This window comes from Anopheles coluzzii, chromosome 3 (genome assembly GCF_943734685.1).
Source record: "Anopheles coluzzii chromosome 3, AcolN3, whole genome shotgun sequence".
In the NCBI taxonomy this organism is placed as follows: Eukaryota; Metazoa; Arthropoda; class Insecta; order Diptera; family Culicidae; genus Anopheles; species Anopheles coluzzii.
Window position 1 is genome coordinate 43,324,644 of NC_064671.1, and position 19,747 is coordinate 43,344,390.

The window sequence follows — 19,747 nt, forward strand, 5'->3', positions numbered from 1 at the left end:
GACAGAAACAAAAAGTAAAATGTTGTAATTTAAAGAACATTTATCATTTATAAACAAAAGAGTTGCATTTATGGCTTCCAATTTGTATTAGTAAAATTAATTAGGCAAAAAATAGATATAACTGTCAAATGACAAACAACATGACAAATGCATCGTGACACATATTCATACCTCTTTTTTACTGTGACAATTCTCCCATCGGCTTCGGAACGTACACAAATTGTCAATGTTTTGTAATTTTTACAATTTTTGGTAGCATTTTGCCGCCTCTCTGGGTTTTCAAAGTGGAAAAAGTACTTAATACCATCTCAAACTCGTTGCAAAGGGGTTAAGGTATGTCCCTGATTATTAAGTAACTGTTTTTGGGTTGTTTTCTATTAATTATTTTGCTATTTTAGTGCTCGCATCAATCGAACCATTCCACAGCGCGGTAGAACACTCGTGGGCAATTCCCATTGCGATTTCATTGGTTTTTTCTATACTGATTGAAAAAGTATCGATCGCACATCCCTAAAAAATGAGTGCTAGCGAAGGTAAGCGATAGGTTATTGCCCTGTTTTTAATGATTTCTGATTTGAAATTTGCTTTTTCTTCCCACTTCATTTCCACGGGCAGAGCAACACGATCAGCAGCCGCGTGCCGATTCTCCCACGGTCGATGAAGAACGCCCACCAGGTGCGGGCGAGGTGGCCGAGCATGAGATCGTTAAGATGGAGGACGTAATCACGATCGATCCCGAGACGACCGAAGTCGATCTGAACCATGGCCGGATTGGGAAGATCGAGAATCTCGAACCTCTGACGAAGCTGGAACGGTGAGTGGGGGGCAATTTCAAAGGGTGAATCATGCCCCGTTTTAATGACCATGTGATTCATCAACGCTCTACTCAAAACATTCAGACTGTACCTGCGTTGGAATTTAATTAAAAAAATTGAAAATCTTGACCATCTGACGTCGCTGCTGGAGCTCGAGCTGTACGATAATCAGATCACCGAGCTGGAAAATCTGGACAATCTCGTCAATCTGGAGTACGTTACACCGGGATTATGCGATAAATAGAGTAGCTAACCGATTTGCTTTGTTAACAGAATGCTCGATGTCAGCTTCAATCGGCTGCACCAGATCAAGAACCTGTCCGCGCTGACCAATCTGCGCAAGCTGTTCCTGTGCGCTAATCGCATCTCGCTGATCGAAAACCTTGACCACTTTAGCAGTCTGACCATGCTGGAGTTGGGTGATAATAAGATAAGGGTAATTGACGCCTTTACTAGAACGTTAATGCACTGTTTTTTTGGGAAATTATTATTTATTCCTCTTTTTTAATAGAAAATCGAAAACCTCGACAACCTGTCCAGCCTAACCCATCTGTACCTGGGCAAGAACAAAATTACGAAAATTGAAAATCTCGACAAGCTGGTCAAGCTGGAATGTTTGAGCTTGCAGTGTAACCGGCTGACGAAGATCAAAAACCTGGACCAACTGGTCAATCTGACCGAGCTGTACCTTTCGGAGAACGGCATAGAGATGATCGAAAATTTGGACCAAAACAAACAGCTCGAAACGCTCGATCTGGCCAAGAACCGGGTCAAGCGCATTGAAAACATTGAGCATCTGGAAATGCTGGAGGAATTTTGGGTAATGTTTTTTTTCCCACATTTAAACGTATTTGTTATCCTGTAACGTGATTCCATTTGTGTTATTTTTACAGATGAACGACAATGGCGTGTCGGAGTGGACGTGTGTGGATAAGCTAGCCAGCAACAAGAAGCTGGCAACGGTCTACCTGGAGCGCAATCCGGTAGCGAGCGACGTGAACTATCGACGAAAGCTGAAGCTGGCCGTGCCTTGGTTGCAGAAGATCGATGCCACGCTCTGTCGCTAGGAGGTGTGATGTGAGTCTGTCCTATTTTTGTATTGCAGTTATAAATCAATTAAATAAAGGTAAGATCCAACAGGTCCAATCCAATAGTATTAGGAGCCTATCTGGTTGAATTATAAAAGCATGGAATTCGGAAAACTTTATTGCTAACTTAACACAAACATTAACCCGGGAATGTACCTCTATACTGTAGAGGCATATTTACAAAACCCGCACGATTCGGTTGTACTTGGAAAGAACTTTTATTAACGCTCCTCTTTGTATGTAGGCGTGTTTGTTGCATTGGCAGAAAAATCGTGTCTAGCGAAATAATACCGAAGGGACTCCAAAAAATCCCTCCTTAACAAGCGGTTAGTGTATGATGAAGTGCGGTTATGCATAGCGATCGACGATATCGCTCTGTCGTTAACAAACAAACCCTCCGGGATGGTTGGAAGAGTTGGCCATGCTCGGCGCGTCTTTGCCTTCGCCATCGTTCGCCTCGATCGCTTGCAGTTCATCGTCCACATCATCATCCTCGTCGAACGATTGGCCCGTTACCCGTTTCAGCTCCATCCGGTAGCGTTGCATCTTGCTCTCCTGATCGGTCAGCAGTTCCAGCAGATCTTCCTGATCCTTGCGCAGCTTGTCCAGCTCGGTGCCGGATTCGTTCGCTTTACCTTCCGCCACACTGACACGCGTCCGCAGCTGATCCAGCTCACCAAGCAGCCGGCTATTTTCTGACTCATAGTAGGCTAGCTTTGCACGATCCGTTTGCTGCTCGAGCGACAGCATGGAGAGCCGCTTCTCGAGCACTTCCTGCTGATGGTCGCCTTGTGCGGGCAGCAGATGGAGCGGGGAAGAGGCCGAAGAGGAGAGCGTTTGCTGGCGCAAATCAGCCGCTGCCTGTAGTTGCGCTTTCAGCAGTATGTTTTGATCCTGCAGTTGCGCATTGCTCGATTGCGATTGTTCCAGCGCACCGGACAGCTCGCGCACTTTTGCTTCCTGGTGCGCGAGTTGCTGCTGTAGCGCTTGCAGTCGCGCGTCCTGCTCGCGTATGATGTCTTTATACTGCGCGACCAGCCCGGACGCTTCCTGGCTGAGCGTGAGCTCGGTAATGTTTTCCCCACCGGAGCTGAACCCGTTGACCGTTTTGGAGATGACCGCCTCGAGCGCTTTGAACAGTCGGCAGAATTCATAATCCAGCAGCAGATCGGTTGTGGCGGCGATGCGAATTTGTGGCTGTTTTGCGGATTTGCTGTAATTTTCGTGCTTGGACACTTCGCCCAGCTTTTTGTTGTACGTGTCGAGCCCGATGCGCTTCACCAGCAGCTGGCAGAGAAACTCGCGCTGATGCTCCTGCACGCTGTTATCGTTGAACTGGATGCAGATCCCCATCAGGAAGGCGCACAGCCCCTGCACCAGATACTCGTTGTCGCCGTGCTCGTTGGCGGAGATTTGCCCCGTCAGGTACGCGACCGTACCCGGGATGGAGAGGAATGTGCGCACCGCCAGCTGACAGTGGCTGAGCCACACAGACAGCAGCATCAGCAGCCCGACCTTGCTTTGGAATTTGCAGTTCGCCTGCTGCAGCAGCTGATTGCACTGCTCCAGCAGCGAGACCGGTTTGCTGGTGTGCGAAGTGGCCAGCACCACGCGCAACAGCTGCTCCTTTTGGGCCGGATTTTCCAACAGTGCGTGGCTCATGGAGACGGCGGCGAACCAGTTCGACAGCGGGTCGGTGCTGAACAGGCTCCGGCAGAGCAGCTGGCCGCTGGTGATGGATTGCGTCTGCTCCGAGGACTGTAGCAGCGTTTTGACGAGCGACGTCTGCCCGGCCTCGTTCCGGTAGAGATAGCTCTGGAAGCAGTACAGCACGGCACAGCGAAGGGAAAGCGGCTGCTTCTCGTTCACCATCGACATCAGCAGCAGCACGATCGCGGACAGTGGCGGATCGCACGGTGCCATGAACGAGTTAAAGTAGTCCTGGTTCTGCCCATCGCCCCGAATCACCTCGGCGATCGTGTTGATCGTTTCGATCAGCAAATCCGGCGGCACTCCGCTGGCCATTATGATGTTGCAGATGGCCGCCAGCAACCCGGAGCTACGGATCGCCTTTTGGCAGGAGCTGATCACCTGCTGCGGATTGCTCGGGCAGACCAGTGCCCTGACCACCTGCAGCATGCAGTGCAGGTTGGAAACCTTCTGCGGGCTCATGCCCGCCTGGTCCTGATCGGTGGAAAGCTCCAGCATCGGCGCTAACCGCTGTATGTACGAACCTTCCTTGAAGAACTGCTGATTGCTCGGGTTATTCTTAAGCAGATTCAGCATCAGTATGAGACAATCCTCCACCACGATGCCACCGTCCGAGCAGCCCTCCTCCTTGATCACGTCCAGCAGCCGATCGAACGCGTTCTCAAACGCCACAATCTTCTGTATGTTTCCGTTGCCCTTGGTTAGCTGTATCATCAGCAGCAGTGCATCGTTCCGGATCACCTCCCGGCTGTCGATCAGCAGATCCATCATCTTAGACACGCCCATCGGGCTGACGAGCACTATCTCCTGTATCTCCTTCGGCCGGTTGGCGAGCAGATTCGTCAGCAGCTTAATTGCCGCCCACCGGACCCGGAAATCGTACTCCTCCAGGCACGCCAGCACCAGGCACACATTGTCCGAGTTTTTGATGAAAATCTCCGTAAACTGCTCACCAATGTTGGCCGTCACGTTCGGGTTGTCTTCCTCCTCTTCGAACTGCTCGGGCGACGTTACATGGCACAGCGTGTCGAGACAGTACCCGATTATCTCGCAGTCCGTCCGATCGTTCTCGAGCACCTGGAGCATCGCGTTCATACCGATGCCTACCTCGATGCGATACTTTTTCGAGAGGGCTTTCAGTGCACGACATGCATCGCGGCGGTCCTCCAGCAGGGTCGAAGAAGTGACCCGTTCCACCAGCAGTTCCACCTGGGTAGAGGGAAAATGGTTGGTATGTTGGAACGGTTGGAAAATGCTTAACCCGGAAGGAAGGTACTACAGTCTGTTGGGCGGGGAGGGCGCATCTTACCGTTTCGGCACCGCTCGGCGCCTGGTTCGGTTGCTGCGAACCGAGCACCGTCTGTAGGCCACTCTTGAGGAAGTTCATCCCGGTGGCAAACAGACCAACACACAGTCCAACAATCCACTATTCGCGTCGTTTGTTGGTGGGAGCTTTGGGTACACGGGTAGGAATTTTCACATCCAGCTTTCCTTTTCCCTGCCACCTAAATGGTACACGTCAATATTTTCGGTGGCGATTATTTGTTTCTGTTTTGACAACTACGGGGGCTGATAAGGTTGGGAGTTGAGCAGAAACGGCACTTTCACAGGATTCTCGGGTTGAATTCCGTTTCAGCACGAAGAAAAGGATTTCTCTTGGTTTGTTTGTAATTTAAAAAGCAAATATTTGCTTGTAATAACACCCGAGATCTATTAAATTGCGTATAAATGCGAAGCTCATCAGCTGTTGATCCATCAAGCCGGATTTGAAATGCGCGTTTGACGTTAGCCGCTGACATGCTGAATTGCGTTAACAAATGTCAAACCGCAGCGGTGTTTGGTTTACAGGAAAATTACACATTACCCTGCATTGCATAGGAAGGACTGCGCCCTGTGGTCTTAATTTTAATAACTCTGTACTAGTACGAATAGTTTGTTTTAAAAGCGCAACCATGTCCGACATACAAATGCTGATCGATATGGGATTTCCCAAAGAGAAGGCGTAAGCATCCACAACAACAACCCCGGCCGCACTCATCGCTATTCTAACTCCCCTTTTTTTACCTTTCCACCCGGGGGGCTCTATCCTCTTCCTCTGTTTTGCAGTGAACGGGCGCTCGAGGTGACCAACAACAAAGGGGTGGAACAGGCGATGGAGTGGCTGCTGGCCCATGCGGACGAACCACTGCCCCCAGCGTCGACGGCCGCCGCCGCCAGTGCTGCCGGCGACAGTTCCAGCTCCACGGCCGCTGGCGGTGCAACGACAGAACCCTCCACGGAGGAAGGTGCCGCCGCGGCGGAGGAACCCGTGGCAAAATCGCTCAAATGTGACGAGTGTGGCAAGCTGTTCAAATCCCAGGAGGAGGTCGAATTTCACGCTGCCAAAACGGAGCACAGCAGCTTCTCCGAATCGACCGAGGAGAAGAAACCGCTGACGGAGGAGGAGAAGAAGGCACAGCTCGCCCTGCTGGAGGAGAAGATGCGCCGCAAGCGCCAGGAGCGGGAGGAGAACGAAAAGAAGGAAGCGATGGAGCGGGAGCGGCTGCGCATCAAGTCGGGCAAGGACATGCTCGAGGCGCGCCGCAAGATGGAGGAGCAGGAGATGAAGAAGCTGATGGACCAGCGGAAGCGCGAGAAGCTGGAAAGTCAGCAGGCGCGGGACCGTGTCCGGGCCCAGATCGAGGCCGACCGTGCCGCCCGCAAGGCCAAAGAATCTGGGTGAGTAGCGAGCTCTTTCGCGCGCTCTCGGGTGTCGAATCGTTTGATGTGCAATGTGTGTGTGTGTGTTTTTGTCGAATTTCAGCGAAACCACTGCCGTATCACCGACGTCCTCAGCACCGGTTAGTAGTCCTCCACCGGCAGCGGCGAACCCGACGTCCACCACCACCACTACTACGCCCATCAAACCGGCAGAGGCCAAAAGCTACACCACAGCCAAGATTGCGATCCGCATGATGGACGGGACGCAGCTCGTGCAGACGTTCCAGGCGGGCGAGCAGCTGGCGGCGGTGCGGCTGTTCGTGCAGCTGAAGATGGACTCGGTCGACGCGGCGTTCGGACTGATGACCAACTTCCCGAAGAAGGTGTTCACCGCGGAGGAGTACGAGATGCCGCTGGACAAGCTGGGGCTGGTACCGAACGCGGTGCTGATCGTGACGAAGGCACCGTAGTGCGTAGCTAGTAAGGATTAGATGTGTTTGTATAAATTCTCCTATACGAGTGTGCGATTCTCGGTTCGATTTCGGTTGTGTTTGTGCTTTGATTTGGTGGTGCAGTACGTGTATTAAAAGGCGGATCTCCCGGTCGCGTCGCGCGATCAGGCACTGATGTACATGATTGTTTGATGGGAAAATAGGTTCTCTTTTATTCAAAATGATCGTAATTTCCGTTCGTAGCTCAATTCGGTAGAGGAGTGTAACAACTATCCGAACATAACGATAAGCTATACGTTTTATGAAATGAATTGCATGGCATTTACAAAAATTGTCCCTTCGAAGAGAGCAACTTAAACAAGAATTACCTCAATTTCGGTCTTTCCATCGGAAATTTCGTACACCGTTTCGTAAACTACATCACGATCCGATTGCGAAATCTCCTTCTCCTCCTCCTGCTTCTTTGGTACAGCGTCCGGATAGAAGATGGGCTTGGCAGCGTTGCAGTTACTAATCACCGTGCCCACCCGCGAGTTGGGCAGCACAATACGCTCCAGCCCAACGATCCCGTCGCAATCGGCCGACTGTAGCTGCTTGTCGAAACAGATGCGCACCTCGTTCAGAAACTGTTGGTGCGTCTTGCGGTCGAAAAAGCACTCGATCGCCACATTCTTCCCGTAGTAATCGTACAGTGCCTTGTTGAGCGTGGGCAGACTGTAGTTAAATCCGGGCTTAATGTCTCCGTTCGTAGCGAACGCGGCGCTCACGGAATGTTGCTCCAGCCAGCTCAAACCTTGGCCGAAGTATTTCGCCTCCGTGTTAAGCTGCTCGATCGCTTCGGCGGCACAGGTACCGTGCTTGAGCCATTCGTGCTCCCAGAGCGAATCGTCCGGTTTGTTCTTCTCCACATTGACCCAGTGCGCCTCGAGCTGCGGCTCGATCGGGCTGAGCTGCGACACATCGAAAATGGCCGACTTGTTGCAGAAGGCGGGCCCGATCGTGTTCAGCTTCGTGGGCCAAATGCCATGGATCGTCCAGACGGTGGCCGGTGTCGGTAGGCCGCAGATGTGCTCTTTGCCCGTCTCACGCCACTCGTAGCAGGCGGTAATCGGCCAGCGTTGGGTGAAAATGAGCAAATCGAACTGATGGACCTGCTTGCCCTGCTCTACAGCGTCGATCGAGTTTTCCCGTGAATCTTCATCATCGTATCTATTGCTGGTGGGGCGAAAAAAAACACACACAAAGGTTATGCTGTTGGGTATTATCAGATCAGTACAATAAATTACCTGTTTGGCGCAGCAAAACACAATTGTGCGAACAATAATGCACAAATAATGCGAATGGACAACTTCATCGCACCAAAAAAGCGTTCAATTCTATCTATTCCGTCTTCCGAGTGCCGGTTTGACAAGCGAAGCGAAGAAGATGCCACTCGATCGGTGATCGTGTGCATCAGTTCGTTCGCTTTGTTCGTAAATAGAACAGACGCGTAAAAGCACGAGCCATAAAACCGGAATGCAAGGAATGTTTTGACGTTCCCAAAGGGTGCCCAGCGATAAGCGCGTTTGGTGGACTTGTAACGGTTGCAATCAATAGAAAACAGTATTATCACACGGATTGGCAATCAACGGCGACTGTTGTTTGTTAATCTTGAGTGTGATATGAAGCTCATTTTTGTACGAAATAATTAAAAAAGGTATTTTTTCATATTTTATTTGATGGATTTACATGCTAAGGAGTATCGAACGTAACAAAAAACTCTGCACCATAGCAAATGTTTATTGCAAGTCTTTACAAGCCTCATTAAATTGTGTAGAAGAGTTTCACAAGAAAAGAAAAAAAACATAAACTTGCATTTCAAAATATCTTTTATAAGAAACTTGTTGCTTTTAGTACCCTATAACATTATATTTAGCCTATGTAGCATTCCCTCTTTCCCTAGAATCAATCCACCTGTAGAGCAAGGAAGTTGAGTAGAAGAATTTTAACAAATCCTGCCATAACCATCCAGCCACCAAACACATTAAATTTGCTAAATTTTGCTTACGATACATTAGGCTCTTACGGTGGAATATAAATATGTGAAGAATTATTTCACTTAGAAAGTGGATTGCTTTCCCATTTGTATTCTTCCGTGCCAGTGCACAAACAACAATAGTGTGGTGGTAGTTAGTAGAAAAGGATTGTGTTTTATCTATATAATAGTAATAAATTTCTGTTTCCTATTTTTGAACCCGCATTCAATGTGTGTGTGTTTAATATGTTAGGCGCCTTGGTTTAGTAAGTGCAAATTTAATCTCAATCTCCCTACGCTTTCTAGTATGCAAAACCAATATTCAATATGGTTGTAAATAAATTCGAAATACTCACTCATTGCACTCGCACACACACACACTCCGTTCAATTTATGTATAAAAAAAGTTTCTATACAAACACAATGAATATTATAGCTAATTGGAAAAAAGCAGAAAAACACACTTGTATGCCAAACCAAAAAAAAGTAATAACTATTCAGCAAAATTTTAAATCAACAGGGAACCAATTACGCACACTCCCGTTTCCAGCTATGGAACCATCCATCTTTTTTCATTATCACCGGAAAGGCGGAAACACAAAATCACGTGAAAACTCAAATCGAAGGAGTAGAGTTGGATGAGCTCGACTTGTCCAGGCTGAGCCGCACGTCCTTGTCGTTGAGAAAATCGTGCTGATTCGTCTGCTCGTAACGGTTCTCGATGTTGATCTGCTGCAGCAGCGCAGCTTGCGATTCACGGGCACCAACTAAAAATACGCTCTCCTAAAGGATTGAGATGTTGAGAAGAAATGTAATCATGTTAAATTGCATATAAATCATTGCATATAAAGTTCATTCTACGGTACGGTAAAGAGAAAATTTCTTTCCTTTACGCAAGAGATCAACGATTCGATCATTTCGTCACATGGCTTCACTCGCTCGTTGTTTGCTATTTTCTTGTGATTTTTTTTGTTTGCAGTCTACAGCAAACACAGCACAACATTAAACAAATATTCTGTAGACGCATCACGCATGGCACGTTCACTACATTTAATAATGCAATTCGACTGCACCAAAAGACACACACACACGTGACAACTGTAACTAAAGAACATATGTTGGAAACACAATCACGACGACGATACATGGAGTTTCCCTTGCCGGACAAGACGATAAAGGCCATAGGACAGGAGTAGACGATAAGGCAGCATCCGGTTGAACGAATAATGAAGAACGGTTGAACGGAAAGGAGAGACACGCACACAACAGCACATACACATCATTGTCAGTAAAAGCGATCGAAGAAAGCAAAATGTTCCCGATTTCCGAACACAATGTTCACAGCAGCTAGTAAATATACTGCTAGAAACTATTGCTTGTTTGTTACAACTTCTACAGCGGGCTGTTGCGATACCGTAACACCCGCCGAACTGTTCGCACTAACAGCACCACCACCACCATCACCCTCCAGCTGCAATGATAGGCGCACGCATCAGAGGGAGAGAAATAAAGAGAAGAAACATTGTACAACACACATTCTGTAGTTGAAATGTTGAAGAGCAATGGGGTAAGCGCTTTTAGGTGGATGATGACAAAATGGTGAAAAGATACTCAAACCCCAACGGGAGCAAGCGTGTAGAAGTGGCGCACCAGGGGCAGCAAAACCATTGCAATGAAGCAAAACGGTGAAATGAATAAAGCGATACACCCAAAAGATGGTTTAACACTCAAGACGTAACTAAAACAAGGGACAAGTAAGACAAGACATCACACATCGGATGAACAGAGAGGTTTATGGAAGTTGCATTGTAACTACTTACAGGATGGCAGTTTTGCTTTGTCCTTTAAACCATTTTGATTTAAACCCTTACATGTTTCAAATAAATTTATAAAACGAGATTTAACAGAAAACAAGACAATCGAAATATAAAAATAATTATGAATTTGTGAAATTTCCAAACAAAATAGCTAATGACCCAGATGCGGCAGATCGAACAAAACAAACGCATAACAAAAACACACAAAAAAGACGAATGAAGACAACAAGACGAAATGTAAAGTCATACAAAAAACATTGTAAAACGAAAAAGAAAACAGCAAGCAACTTGTTTTTTGTTTAGCAATCAACTCGAGCCAATGAATGAAAGAAGCATCGATAGAAATGAACGATCATGATCATACCAACAACGTAGCAGCGAGATCGAGCAAAAGATCGTGCACTGGGGAAGCAGAGCAGTAGCCACTGTCTGTGAACGCATCCTGCCACCCGTCACACCACCTACCTTGACCGCCTTGTCCGAGTATATATCCATCTTGTCGTAGATGATGGCATGGATACCAAGGCTCTTTAAATGCTTTATCGTATCCTTACAGTTATTGTCATCGCCCCAGCAGAAGATAATCAGACCGCGCTCGGTTGCCAGGTTCACCTAAGAAACAGGTAGCGAATTAGAGAAACAATTCACGAATTCACCGTACGAGCATGCCTTCCCGCTTACCTGAGTTTGATCGCGCAGCAGATCCTCCGTGTGTGCCACAATGCCCAGCAGCTCGGTTGCGTACGCGTTGCGCACCGCCATCTCGATCGAGTTGCAGCGTGGGTCGTGGTAGCTCGGGTAACGGCTGGTAACACCGAGCGTTAGGAACATCACCGGGTACAGGTTCTGCTTCAGCCGCAACATCGTGCAGATGTCGGCATCGAAGCAGGAAAACACGATCCGACGCTGGCCGGCCTTCTCGAGCACCACGCGCAGTATGCAGTCGACGTACAGGTTCGAATCGAAGTTCAGATCCGACTCCATCCGGCCGTCCTTCAGCTTCTGGGACCACTTGATTTCGATGTTGAAGCCACAGTGCGGATCGATCTGGTCGAGCGCTTCGGCCAGCTGCGGGAACGGTTGGTGCTCCTCCAGATCCTCGTCGAAGAATTTGGCCTCACGATTTCGGCCCTCCACCACGTGGTAGACCTGTTTGATGATCCGTTTGTGAATCCGTTTGTGAATTTTAGTGCCGGAAGGAGGAGTAGGAGGAGGTCAACAATGTTATAATCGTGCATTGCACTACCAGCAAAATACTCTGATGTACCACACGGGTGGTGGTGGTGGTTGATTGATCGATATTTAAGATTTCTCGTTACGATTATGTACCATTCAAAGCGATTGCTTGGAACCATCGGGAAAGAATGAGTGGCTTGGCTGCCCCGAAAAGGGAGAGCCGCAACGCGGACGCTATGAGTAGGAAAAATGTAATTACATTTACCTTAAGAGTCCTCAGCTGTTCTAGCGTGAGCTCGCGCATCGGCAGCTCCAGCATGTCGTTCGATTCGAGCGTGGTTTTGCGCTTCAGCGACACGTAGATGTCGAAATCGTGATAGATCACCGGGACCAGATCCTTGCTCAGCTGCACGTCGAACTCCACCATATCGGCACCGTGCGCCACCGCCTTCTTGAGCGACGCGATCGTATTCTCGCGGATCACGTTGCCATCGCTCGCCTTGAAGCTGGTGCCCGAGCCGCGATGGCCCACATCCAACCCGGTCCAGCGCTTGTTCCAGTACCGGATGTACGACCGCTCGAGCGTACAGCGCGACGGTAGCAGCGGCGTCACCTTCAGGTACTCGATGCGCATCATGCCGAGCGGGCGATGTTTGCTCGCGCACGTAACCGGCAGCTCCAGGATGCCTTCGGACTTTTTCAGAAAGTTGGGCAAAATGTAATGATACCCCAGATGGTACGGCGGTTCGTCCTCCTTCGACTTGGAGCTGTACGTGTACAGGTCGACGAGATAGGCCACGTTCTCCGGCTCCGCCACGGTCACGTTGAAGATCAGAAAGTCGTCCTTGTGGTAAGGACAGCCGAACTGTGACTGCTGCTCGTAGCAAGCGCTCGGGTTGCGCAGCGAGGTCACCTCGGTGAAGGAGTACGTGGTCATCGATTCGGTACCGTTCTCGCGCGTATCGTTCGATAGCGACTCTTCCAGCAGCGAGGAGAGATTTTGCGATTCCGCATTAATGCGCAGATTCATCGTCGTTATCTGGAAACAAGCATGGGTTAGGGGGGAATTAAACTTCGCATAACGCACTTCTCCTCTGCTCGTCCAACACGCTCGACCAGCTTACCTTCACGTACAGCAAACGATTCTTGATGCGCTCCTTCACCGAGAACGGGTTATCGAAGAACTTAAACTGCATGATGGTTTCGGTGGTGAGCCAACCCTTGTCCAGCTTGATCGTGCCATCAATGTCGCCGAGCGTGTCGATCTTTGGTTGTACCTTTTCCTTGCTGCCGTTCGCTTCCTCCTCGGCCAGATCGATCGGCACCTGCCGGGGCACGAGGTGGGTTTCGAAGCGCCGCACATGCACATTGCCGCTGGTCGGATCCACCGAGCAGATCAGGTAGCGATACTTCACGGAAGCATCCCGAGGTAGTTCTGTCTCCAGCCGCCAGATGGTGCTGTCGCCATCTAGAAGAATTCAATCGAGGAAACGATTTTTGTTAGTTATCCCAGAAAGTAACCGAAGCGATGAATGCAGTTTATTCATTTTAAATCAGCGCTTGTTGTAGCGCTCGTTATGGGCGAGCAAGGGCGCACTGTTTGTTGTGCGGCTTATTGGCACAATCGAATTAACCCACTAGAATGTCGCGACTCGTGCTGAATGAAATCAAATTGTGTACATACAATTCAATTCCCTTGTCGGTGCACCACGGGAGGCATAAAGCGTGTTTTGCTGTCGTTGACAATAAATGAGGATTGTTTGGAAGAAAAAAATGCAGTCGCTATAGCTTTCGTTTCACGGTGCAATTGTGGCTTACACGCGTTATGTGTCGAATTTATGGAAGTAACAAACTGGCGCAAAATAAAATAATAACGCTCGCACAACTGCACGAACACGCCACGCCGGTGATGATTTCTATGCGTCCACTTGGGTGAAAATGGGTCACTACCGGTTGTCACCATCATCATCAATTTTCATAATGGAGAAAGGAAGCGAAACGGTCTGTCATCTGTTAACCGGTTTAAAAAAAGAGCATCCCACCACCCCACGAAGGACGAGTTGTCTGGGAGGGCAGGGTTTATGTCCCGCCGTCTACACTGTTCTTTCCGTTTTATTTATTGTTCTATTTAGCATAGAAACACACTGGAAAGGTTGGCAGAACAATGTGTTGTCGTCGGCAAAATGTATAAAAATTCATATCCCGCCCCTCACCGAGACTCGGGGTGATAACAGCATAAAAAACCTCTCGCCCTCTCTTTCTTGCTGTATGGTAATTTTAAGTGGTGAATCAAGCGATTTGAACTTGTTCTTGCTTGAAGTTTCCCGTAAAAACCTGCACACCCACCAAGAGAGCGTCGCGTCGCCTTTTGAGGTCAAACACCTGACTGATGAGTGGTTCAGGGGCGATGGATTCCCCCCTCCCCTTTCAAGAGCCCTGTTGTAAGTATAAACTTGACACATCGGGGCTGTGACTGGCCGGTCTTGAACTTGAATGCTTGTTAGGCATTCGCACGTGGACACGGGGACGTCAGTAGCAGACAGTACAGTCAGTGTGAACAAAACAACGGTACGAGTTGGCTTGTGATATAGGATTTAAGAATTTTTGGTTGAAGGTCCTTCCTTCAAATTCTACCCTAGAGATGAAGATCGTCACGAACAGGTTTAAGATGTTGCTCTACCACAAATTGGGGTTTTTGTTTTGTGAGAGTTGTTTGAATGTAATTAACGCACTATGGTCGTTCATTTTATTAGTCGACGCGGGTCCGACTGTCACACTGATAAAAGGAGTATGGGGTATCCCCATAACCGTGCTCCTTCTACCTTGGCCTTGTTTCGCCGAGAGATAGAGAGAGAGAAAGCCCTGGAAATGCAAACTTAAACTTGATCCACACAAACAGGCCGCCCGGTGGCGTTAAACAAATAAACATAAAAAGTATCCCCCCATTCTATGGCGGGGAATTCCCACCGCAGCGGACAGTACAACCACACTCGCAACTTGATCGTCATCGATCGGTCCTTCCCGCAGTACTTCCACGGTAGCGTCTTACGTCCGGGCGTCCTACGGGCGGGAGGAGATTAACCGCTACTGGGCGCAGGCACAGCTTCTTGGCCTCTCCCCACATTGCTGCTGCGATTACAATCCGCGTAGTGTGCATGTGATCGTAAGAACGTAAACTCTACGCGATCCGTGATCTGCGCACGTATATTGGTGGGATTCCTGAGCCCCTCAGCGGTTTCGCCTGCTGGCTTTTGGAATATTGGTGAGTCTATTATCAAGCCACGCAACCGGTCCCTGTCTGTGCGCGCTCAGTAGGGCAGGCGACCGCCGGCAAAAGTGTGGGTTTTGATAATCTTGCGGGTATTTTTTTGCGTGTGTGTCGGATTAAAATTCTGCGTACCACCAGCCAGTGCCGTGAGGCCGTAAAGCCGCGTTCGGAAGTTAGTTGTACGGTACACAATGAGGTGGTTAGTTTGTTTGATCGTGTCCTGGTGCTCGCTGGTGCCGTTGGGGGCTACCGTAGGTCAGTCGCTCAACAGTGGCGATCCGTGCCAAACACCGTCCGGGACGGCCGGGACCTGTGAGCCGGTGAAAAACTGTTCGTACGTGCGGAAGATTCTCAAGAGTCCGGACTTTTCGCACTACGACACGACCTATCTGGATACGCTCAAGTGTGGCGATTTGATGGTGCCTATGCGCAAAAAGCCAATTCCACTGGTGAGTGACCTCTCGAGAGAGCTGCTAATTGTCGAGACTGGCTAAGCGTTTTTTTTTGTTTTGCTCCTCTGTTCCTCTGACCTCATCGGGTTTTAGCTGTGCTGTCCAAAGTTTAGCAATTCACCTACGTGCGGCGCTCAGCAGCTGGCGGATCGGATCTACTTCGGCGAGGAAACGGAGCGAGGCGCACATCCTTGGGCGGCGCTGCTGTTTTACAATGTCGGCCGGAATCGAACCGTGCCCAAGTGCGGTGGTGCGCTCATTTCCGAGCGATACGTGATAACGGCTGCACACTGCACCGTGGACAAACCGAACTGGAAGCTGTGAGTTGATGAGAGGAGAGCTCGGCTTGTTTTGTATGGGTGGAGTCTCGCCTCTTCACGCTGTAGTCGTATCAAATCTCACCAAACCGTTCCTTCCCAGGCTTTACGTGCGGTTCAACGAGTTCAACACAAGCAGTGCGGATAATTGCACCACGGAGAACGATGAGGTCATCTGCCGGGAGGATTACGCGGTGGAATCGATCGTACCGCACCCCGAGTACGACATGCACAACATTTCCCGTCCGAACGATATCTGTATCCTGCGGCTCGCCAGCGATGTCACGTTCAATGACTACGTGCGGCCAATTTGTTTGCCCTTCGATCCGGACGTTCAGCAGCTCCCGATTGTGGATGAAATCTTCACCGTCACCGGTTGGGGTGAAACCGAAGACCGTAAGTGATGTCACACTTGGCGGAGGGAACTTTCTCTGCGTTTTATACTCAAAACCGAATTGGTCTGCATGTATCCGTGTGTTTTGCAGGAAGACCCAGCGATACACAGAAGCACGTGGAGCTGCCCGGGCTGGAGCACGAGGCGTGCAATTCGGTGTACGCGGTGGCCAACGTAACCCTGTCGGACAAGCAGCTGTGCATCGGTGGGCTAAATGGTTCCGATTCCTGCCGGGGAGACTCCGGTGGACCGCTGATGCGGGAAGTTCGCGGTGGTTGGTTTCTAATCGGTGTCGTTAGCTTCGGGGCCCGGTTTTGCGGTACGCAGAACTTGCCGGGAGTGTACACGAATGTGGCGAAATATTTAGACTGGATGGAGACGGTTATGTTTGTGGAGCGATATTTGTAAACCGTGATAGTCAATAAAGTATGATATGCTTTCTACAATGTGGACACAGTGAAATCATCCCTAAGATTCATCACAGACGAAGCACTCCCGTAATCTTAAAACTAGCAGCATGACTCGTCTTCCCAAAGTGACCTTACATGCCGTACTTACCATTTTCCGGGCGCAACTGTACGCACTGCTCCGGATCCCAGTTGCCAAGCGCGTCACAGCTGCCTGTGATGGCGATGGTTTCGTCCTTCAGCAAATCGTACGTCACTAGCACGCGGAACGTGTACGGCCGGTCGCCAGCGGTCGTGGATTGCTTTGGTTTTTTCACGGACGCTTCCGACTTCTGCGAGGCGGTGGACGACGATGGATCCTTTCCTTCGGCATTTTCTTCTAAAAACCACCAGCGCTGCATTTTGTTTGTTGTCTGTTGTGTGTGTTTTCTACGAACAACTTATCAAAAGCACTGAAATAAGGAAAAGGAATGTGCCAATTTTAATATATTTATAAGAAGAAACGGTGTAAACAATATTCAACCAACACAAACTGACACAAAGGCACGATTGTTTCTACCAAACAGCAAAGCGTTTCAACGACTGATAGTCCAGATGGACTTCAGTTACCGCGCAGGTCGTCGTCGGTGGGGTTTTGCGAATGCTGATAATGAGCGAGCCGTTTGGGGCAGTCGAAGGTATACTGTAACAGATAGCTGTGGACGCTGGATGAGTGGCGCCACCGACCAATCACTTGCTTCCGGGGTAGAATTGTTGGTTTGGTGGAAATCGATTTCCAGTGATGGTGCTACCAGTTTGTTTGGCAGTGTGCGGTCTTTGGACTGTCATGCTGTTACGGCCATGGTTCGCATACAGTAAGAAACTGATAAACAATCCAATAGGAGACCATGCATGCGTTCCCATCAACGGCCAAGGGCCACCAACCAACAAGTGTATATCACGTGTAGTCATGTTATCAACCAGAGCAAATAAACTGAGGCGCGTTCGGGCGAATGAATTAATCTCAAATGTACTGCGAGGCCACATTTGTCGAGGAGTGGTTGACAACAGGCCGAGGAAGGAAAATGGTTCCTATAATTACCGACCCCATGGGGGAGGTGCTCAAAGCGAGGTCTTCAGGCATCAGGCGAGAGGAGATATCGGCCAATAAACAATCGATAGCCCGTTGGCATTGTTGTCGCGTAAAGCAATTGCTATTTTTTATTGAAAGAGATACGATTGGACATGGGGCAAGTGCAGCGCAAGCCAGGTGATCGGCGAGTTATCGAACGATCCTTAGCTTTCACTTAGTCATGGTGGTGAGAAAATAAATGCTCGCCTAAATATATCTTTCCTCGCCACATTGCCCCCTTCACACAGCACAGACTGTCCACATGGCGAAACAAGCCCGCGTGTGTTGTAAAACACTCCCGTACAAAGAGTGTTGATCGCCGATAGCACTTTTGGCCATTCAACTTGCGCAAGCAGGAAATGCATATCAGCTACTAGGCGCGCGGACCAAACTAGATTGGTGGCGCAGCGTGTGCCGCTTTTGGCGCGAGAAGCGTAAACAGTGTGTACCGCCGGCGGCCGCTCGACCCGGCAGCATGCAAGTCACGTGAGGGACAGAGCGGTGTGCCGGCGACGACGACCACGAGTGTCGACCGAACTTCGGAGTGTTGGTGTGATCATGCGCTCGGCAACGGGCACAAACTCTACAAACCGGTTTTCCGATCAAAACATTCACTTTCTCCTCCTTCTGTTGCCTCTCGCAGCATGCATTGGTGGATGGAATCGATGGAACCGTTCTCCGTCATGACAGGCAGCAGTGGCGCATTCCAAAGGGAGATTGGTTGGGGGGTGAGGTAAATTAACGCATCCATCCGGTGGTGCATTTAATTACATTCAAAGTATCGTGCCAGTTCGCAGCTTTGCACAGTATAATCGGTGTGGCAATGGTGGTGATAAGGTACGGCAAAACGAGATATCCTTCAAGGGAGGCGTTACGGTGGGTTCTTCTGTTGCAGGGTCAGAACGAAACCGTGCTAGTTGCTCCTATTCAAGTAGTCCTTGAACAAGAATAATGCGCACAGATGAAACCAGATTACCATGGAGCTGTGGCAGAGTTGCATAACTTATCGTCCTCCACACTCGCTAGCTAGGTTCCTTCCTTCTACATGGCCGTGAAACATGGCAGTTTGAATAAAAAAAAAAACACATTCGTTTGGCGCATTTCAAAGCCCCTACTCATGAAACACCAAACAAGCATACCAATCGTGCTGTCTCGTGACACATTTTTCTTACCTTCTTTGGTATCGTGGGCAAAATTGGAAGACGATTTGTGTCGCGAGCGATCCTTTGTTTATGTTTGTTTCTTCCCTTTGCACAAACACACTGGGCCCTTTGGCACGATAAGAAAATGCCAGTCTTTGCACAACTGGCGCGCACACTCACACAGACTTCTTTGTTGTTGCACAAAATTTGGTTCAAATTAATAAACAACACAGCGCGCACTGGCAGGAGCACAAGGGCAAAGGGCTAAAAAAAGACGTGAAAAACAGCACACTTAGATGGCGAACTTTGGTAGCAACAAGGAACAAAAACAACTCCGATGCACACGGGACTACAGTGGGAGCGCGAAGGAATTCTGCATCATGGTAGTACCCGAGCAACCGATACTGTTGACACGAAAAACAAAAACTCATCCCCAATGCTGGCAAAGCCAGAAGGGAGTATTTACTGAGGAGGATAATTATCTTCCTGTAACACCACAACCGACCGTGACGTGTCGTTTTCGCGTGCACGACGAAAAACAGCACAATTCGAACTGTGTTGCTGCTTCCCACACTGCTGGGTTGATGTTTCTTGATCGCAAAAACCTACCGATAATAGCAAACACCGCAACCGACACTGCACCTATTTTGCCCACCGATCCTATCCGGGCACACTAACAACGTACGGTCATTGTTTTCCCACGAAATATAAAAAAATAAAGGAAACGTTTTTGTACTGCGTGTTTTCTCACAGAGACAAAAACGCGAGGCCCCCTCACGCGACAACGAGTTGGAGAGAACAGTTTGGGAAAACAGCAACACAACCCGAACCCCGAATGTGACGACATCCCCCGTCTCCTCTAGGGGGATCTGTCACAGCTGACA

At 49.2% G+C, this 19,747-nt stretch overlaps 6 protein-coding genes across 12 annotated transcripts; 3 read left to right on the plus strand and 3 right to left on the minus strand.

Annotated features, from left to right (window-relative positions):
* The first annotated feature begins 195 nt into the window (after window positions 1-195).
* On the plus strand, window positions 196-1,957 carry LOC120957136 (protein phosphatase 1 regulatory subunit 7). Its single transcript, XM_040379177.2, has 7 exons — window positions 196-333; window positions 399-533; window positions 616-814; window positions 900-1,028; window positions 1,089-1,251; window positions 1,327-1,635; window positions 1,709-1,957. The coding sequence occupies exons 2-7, from the start codon at window positions 518-520 to the stop codon at window positions 1,880-1,882; spliced, it is 990 nt and encodes a 329-aa protein (XP_040235111.2). The 5' UTR covers window positions 196-333; window positions 399-517; the 3' UTR covers window positions 1,883-1,957.
* A 140-nt stretch (window positions 1,958-2,097) lies between these two features.
* LOC120957124 (general vesicular transport factor p115) lies at window positions 2,098-5,302 on the minus strand. The gene is made up of 2 exons (XM_040379155.2): window positions 4,923-5,302; window positions 2,098-4,822 (listed from the first exon to the last, which is right to left on the minus strand). The coding sequence occupies exons 1-2, from the start codon at window positions 4,998-5,000 to the stop codon at window positions 2,285-2,287; spliced, it is 2,616 nt and encodes an 871-aa protein (XP_040235089.2). The 5' UTR covers window positions 5,001-5,302; the 3' UTR covers window positions 2,098-2,284.
* Window positions 5,303-5,429: 127 nt separating this feature from the next.
* LOC120957129 (UBX domain-containing protein 1-A) lies at window positions 5,430-6,852 on the plus strand. The gene is made up of 3 exons (XM_040379169.2): window positions 5,430-5,615; window positions 5,720-6,331; window positions 6,417-6,852. The coding sequence occupies exons 1-3, from the start codon at window positions 5,431-5,433 to the stop codon at window positions 6,781-6,783; spliced, it is 1,164 nt and encodes a 387-aa protein (XP_040235103.2). The 5' UTR covers window position 5,430; the 3' UTR covers window positions 6,784-6,852.
* A 97-nt stretch (window positions 6,853-6,949) lies between these two features.
* Window positions 6,950-8,370, minus strand: LOC120957135 (ribonuclease Oy). The gene is made up of 2 exons (XM_040379176.2): window positions 8,052-8,370; window positions 6,950-7,980 (listed from the first exon to the last, which is right to left on the minus strand). The coding sequence occupies exons 1-2, from the start codon at window positions 8,216-8,218 to the stop codon at window positions 7,119-7,121; spliced, it is 1,029 nt and encodes a 342-aa protein (XP_040235110.2). The 5' UTR covers window positions 8,219-8,370; the 3' UTR covers window positions 6,950-7,118.
* Window positions 8,371-8,452: 82 nt separating this feature from the next.
* On the minus strand, window positions 8,453-19,700 carry LOC120957125 (glycerophosphocholine phosphodiesterase GPCPD1). 7 transcript variants are annotated; one of them, XM_040379156.2, is made up of 8 exons: window positions 19,473-19,698; window positions 18,894-19,127; window positions 16,762-17,062; window positions 12,897-13,240; window positions 12,038-12,811; window positions 11,278-11,745; window positions 11,062-11,208; window positions 8,453-9,562 (listed from the first exon to the last, which is right to left on the minus strand). In XM_040379156.2, the coding sequence occupies exons 3-8, from the start codon at window positions 17,009-17,011 to the stop codon at window positions 9,395-9,397; spliced, it is 2,151 nt and encodes a 716-aa protein (XP_040235090.2). In that variant the 5' UTR covers window positions 17,012-17,062; window positions 18,894-19,127; window positions 19,473-19,698; the 3' UTR covers window positions 8,453-9,394. The 7 variants fall into 7 exon arrangements, with proteins under 7 accessions (XP_040235090.2, XP_040235092.2, XP_040235094.2 ...); XM_040379158.2 differs by lacking the exon at window positions 19,473-19,698 and adding an exon at window positions 19,369-19,452; XM_040379164.2 differs by lacking the exon at window positions 8,453-9,562 and adding an exon at window positions 9,722-10,250 and having other exon boundaries at window positions 19,473-19,700.
* On the plus strand, window positions 14,828-16,655 carry LOC120957133 (CLIP domain-containing serine protease B15). Its single transcript, XM_040379174.2, has 4 exons — window positions 14,828-15,489; window positions 15,586-15,812; window positions 15,913-16,205; window positions 16,295-16,655. The coding sequence occupies exons 1-4, from the start codon at window positions 15,232-15,234 to the stop codon at window positions 16,609-16,611; spliced, it is 1,095 nt and encodes a 364-aa protein (XP_040235108.1). The 5' UTR covers window positions 14,828-15,231; the 3' UTR covers window positions 16,612-16,655.
* Window positions 19,701-19,747: the final 47 nt, after the last annotated feature.

Excerpts from the sequence above, each read along its gene's own strand:
- LOC120957129 (XM_040379169.2), top strand. The coding sequence starts at position 5,431 with ATGTCAAACCGCAGCGGTGTTTGGTTTACAGGAAAATTACACATTACC. Across the intron at positions 5,616-5,719 it reads GGATTTCCCAAAGAGAAGGC|TGAACGGGCGCTCGAGGTGA; the intron begins GTAAGCATCCAC and ends TCTGTTTTGCAG. Across the intron at positions 6,332-6,416 it reads CGCAAGGCCAAAGAATCTGG|CGAAACCACTGCCGTATCAC; the intron begins GTGAGTAGCGAG and ends GTCGAATTTCAG.
- LOC120957135 (XM_040379176.2), bottom strand. The coding sequence starts at position 8,218 with ATGCACACGATCACCGATCGAGTGGCATCTTCTTCGCTTCGCTTGTCA. Across the intron at positions 7,981-8,051 it reads TGTTTTGCTGCGCCAAACAG|CAATAGATACGATGATGAAG; the intron begins GTAATTTATTGT and ends TCGCCCCACCAG.
- LOC120957133 (XM_040379174.2), top strand. The coding sequence starts at position 15,232 with ATGAGGTGGTTAGTTTGTTTGATCGTGTCCTGGTGCTCGCTGGTGCCG. Across the intron at positions 15,490-15,585 it reads GCAAAAAGCCAATTCCACTG|CTGTGCTGTCCAAAGTTTAG; the intron begins GTGAGTGACCTC and ends ATCGGGTTTTAG. Across the intron at positions 16,206-16,294 it reads TTGGGGTGAAACCGAAGACC|GAAGACCCAGCGATACACAG; the intron begins GTAAGTGATGTC and ends TGTGTTTTGCAG.
- LOC120957136 (XM_040379177.2), top strand. Across the intron at positions 815-899 it reads CCTCTGACGAAGCTGGAACG|ACTGTACCTGCGTTGGAATT; the intron begins GTGAGTGGGGGG and ends CAAAACATTCAG. Across the intron at positions 1,252-1,326 it reads TGGGTGATAATAAGATAAGG|AAAATCGAAAACCTCGACAA; the intron begins GTAATTGACGCC and ends CTTTTTTAATAG.
- LOC120957125 (XM_040379160.2), bottom strand. The coding sequence starts at position 17,011 with ATGCAGCGCTGGTGGTTTTTAGAAGAAAATGCCGAAGGAAAGGATCCA. Across the intron at positions 12,812-12,896 it reads ATCGTTTGCTGTACGTGAAG|ATAACGACGATGAATCTGCG; the intron begins GTAAGCTGGTCG and ends GCTTGTTTCCAG. Across the intron at positions 11,746-12,037 it reads AACAGCTGAGGACTCTTAAG|GTCTACCACGTGGTGGAGGG; the intron begins GTAAATGTAATT and ends ATCATCAAACAG.
- LOC120957124 (XM_040379155.2), bottom strand. The coding sequence starts at position 5,000 with ATGAACTTCCTCAAGAGTGGCCTACAGACGGTGCTCGGTTCGCAGCAA. Across the intron at positions 4,823-4,922 it reads CGCCGAGCGGTGCCGAAACG|GTGGAACTGCTGGTGGAACG; the intron begins GTAAGATGCGCC and ends CCCTCTACCCAG.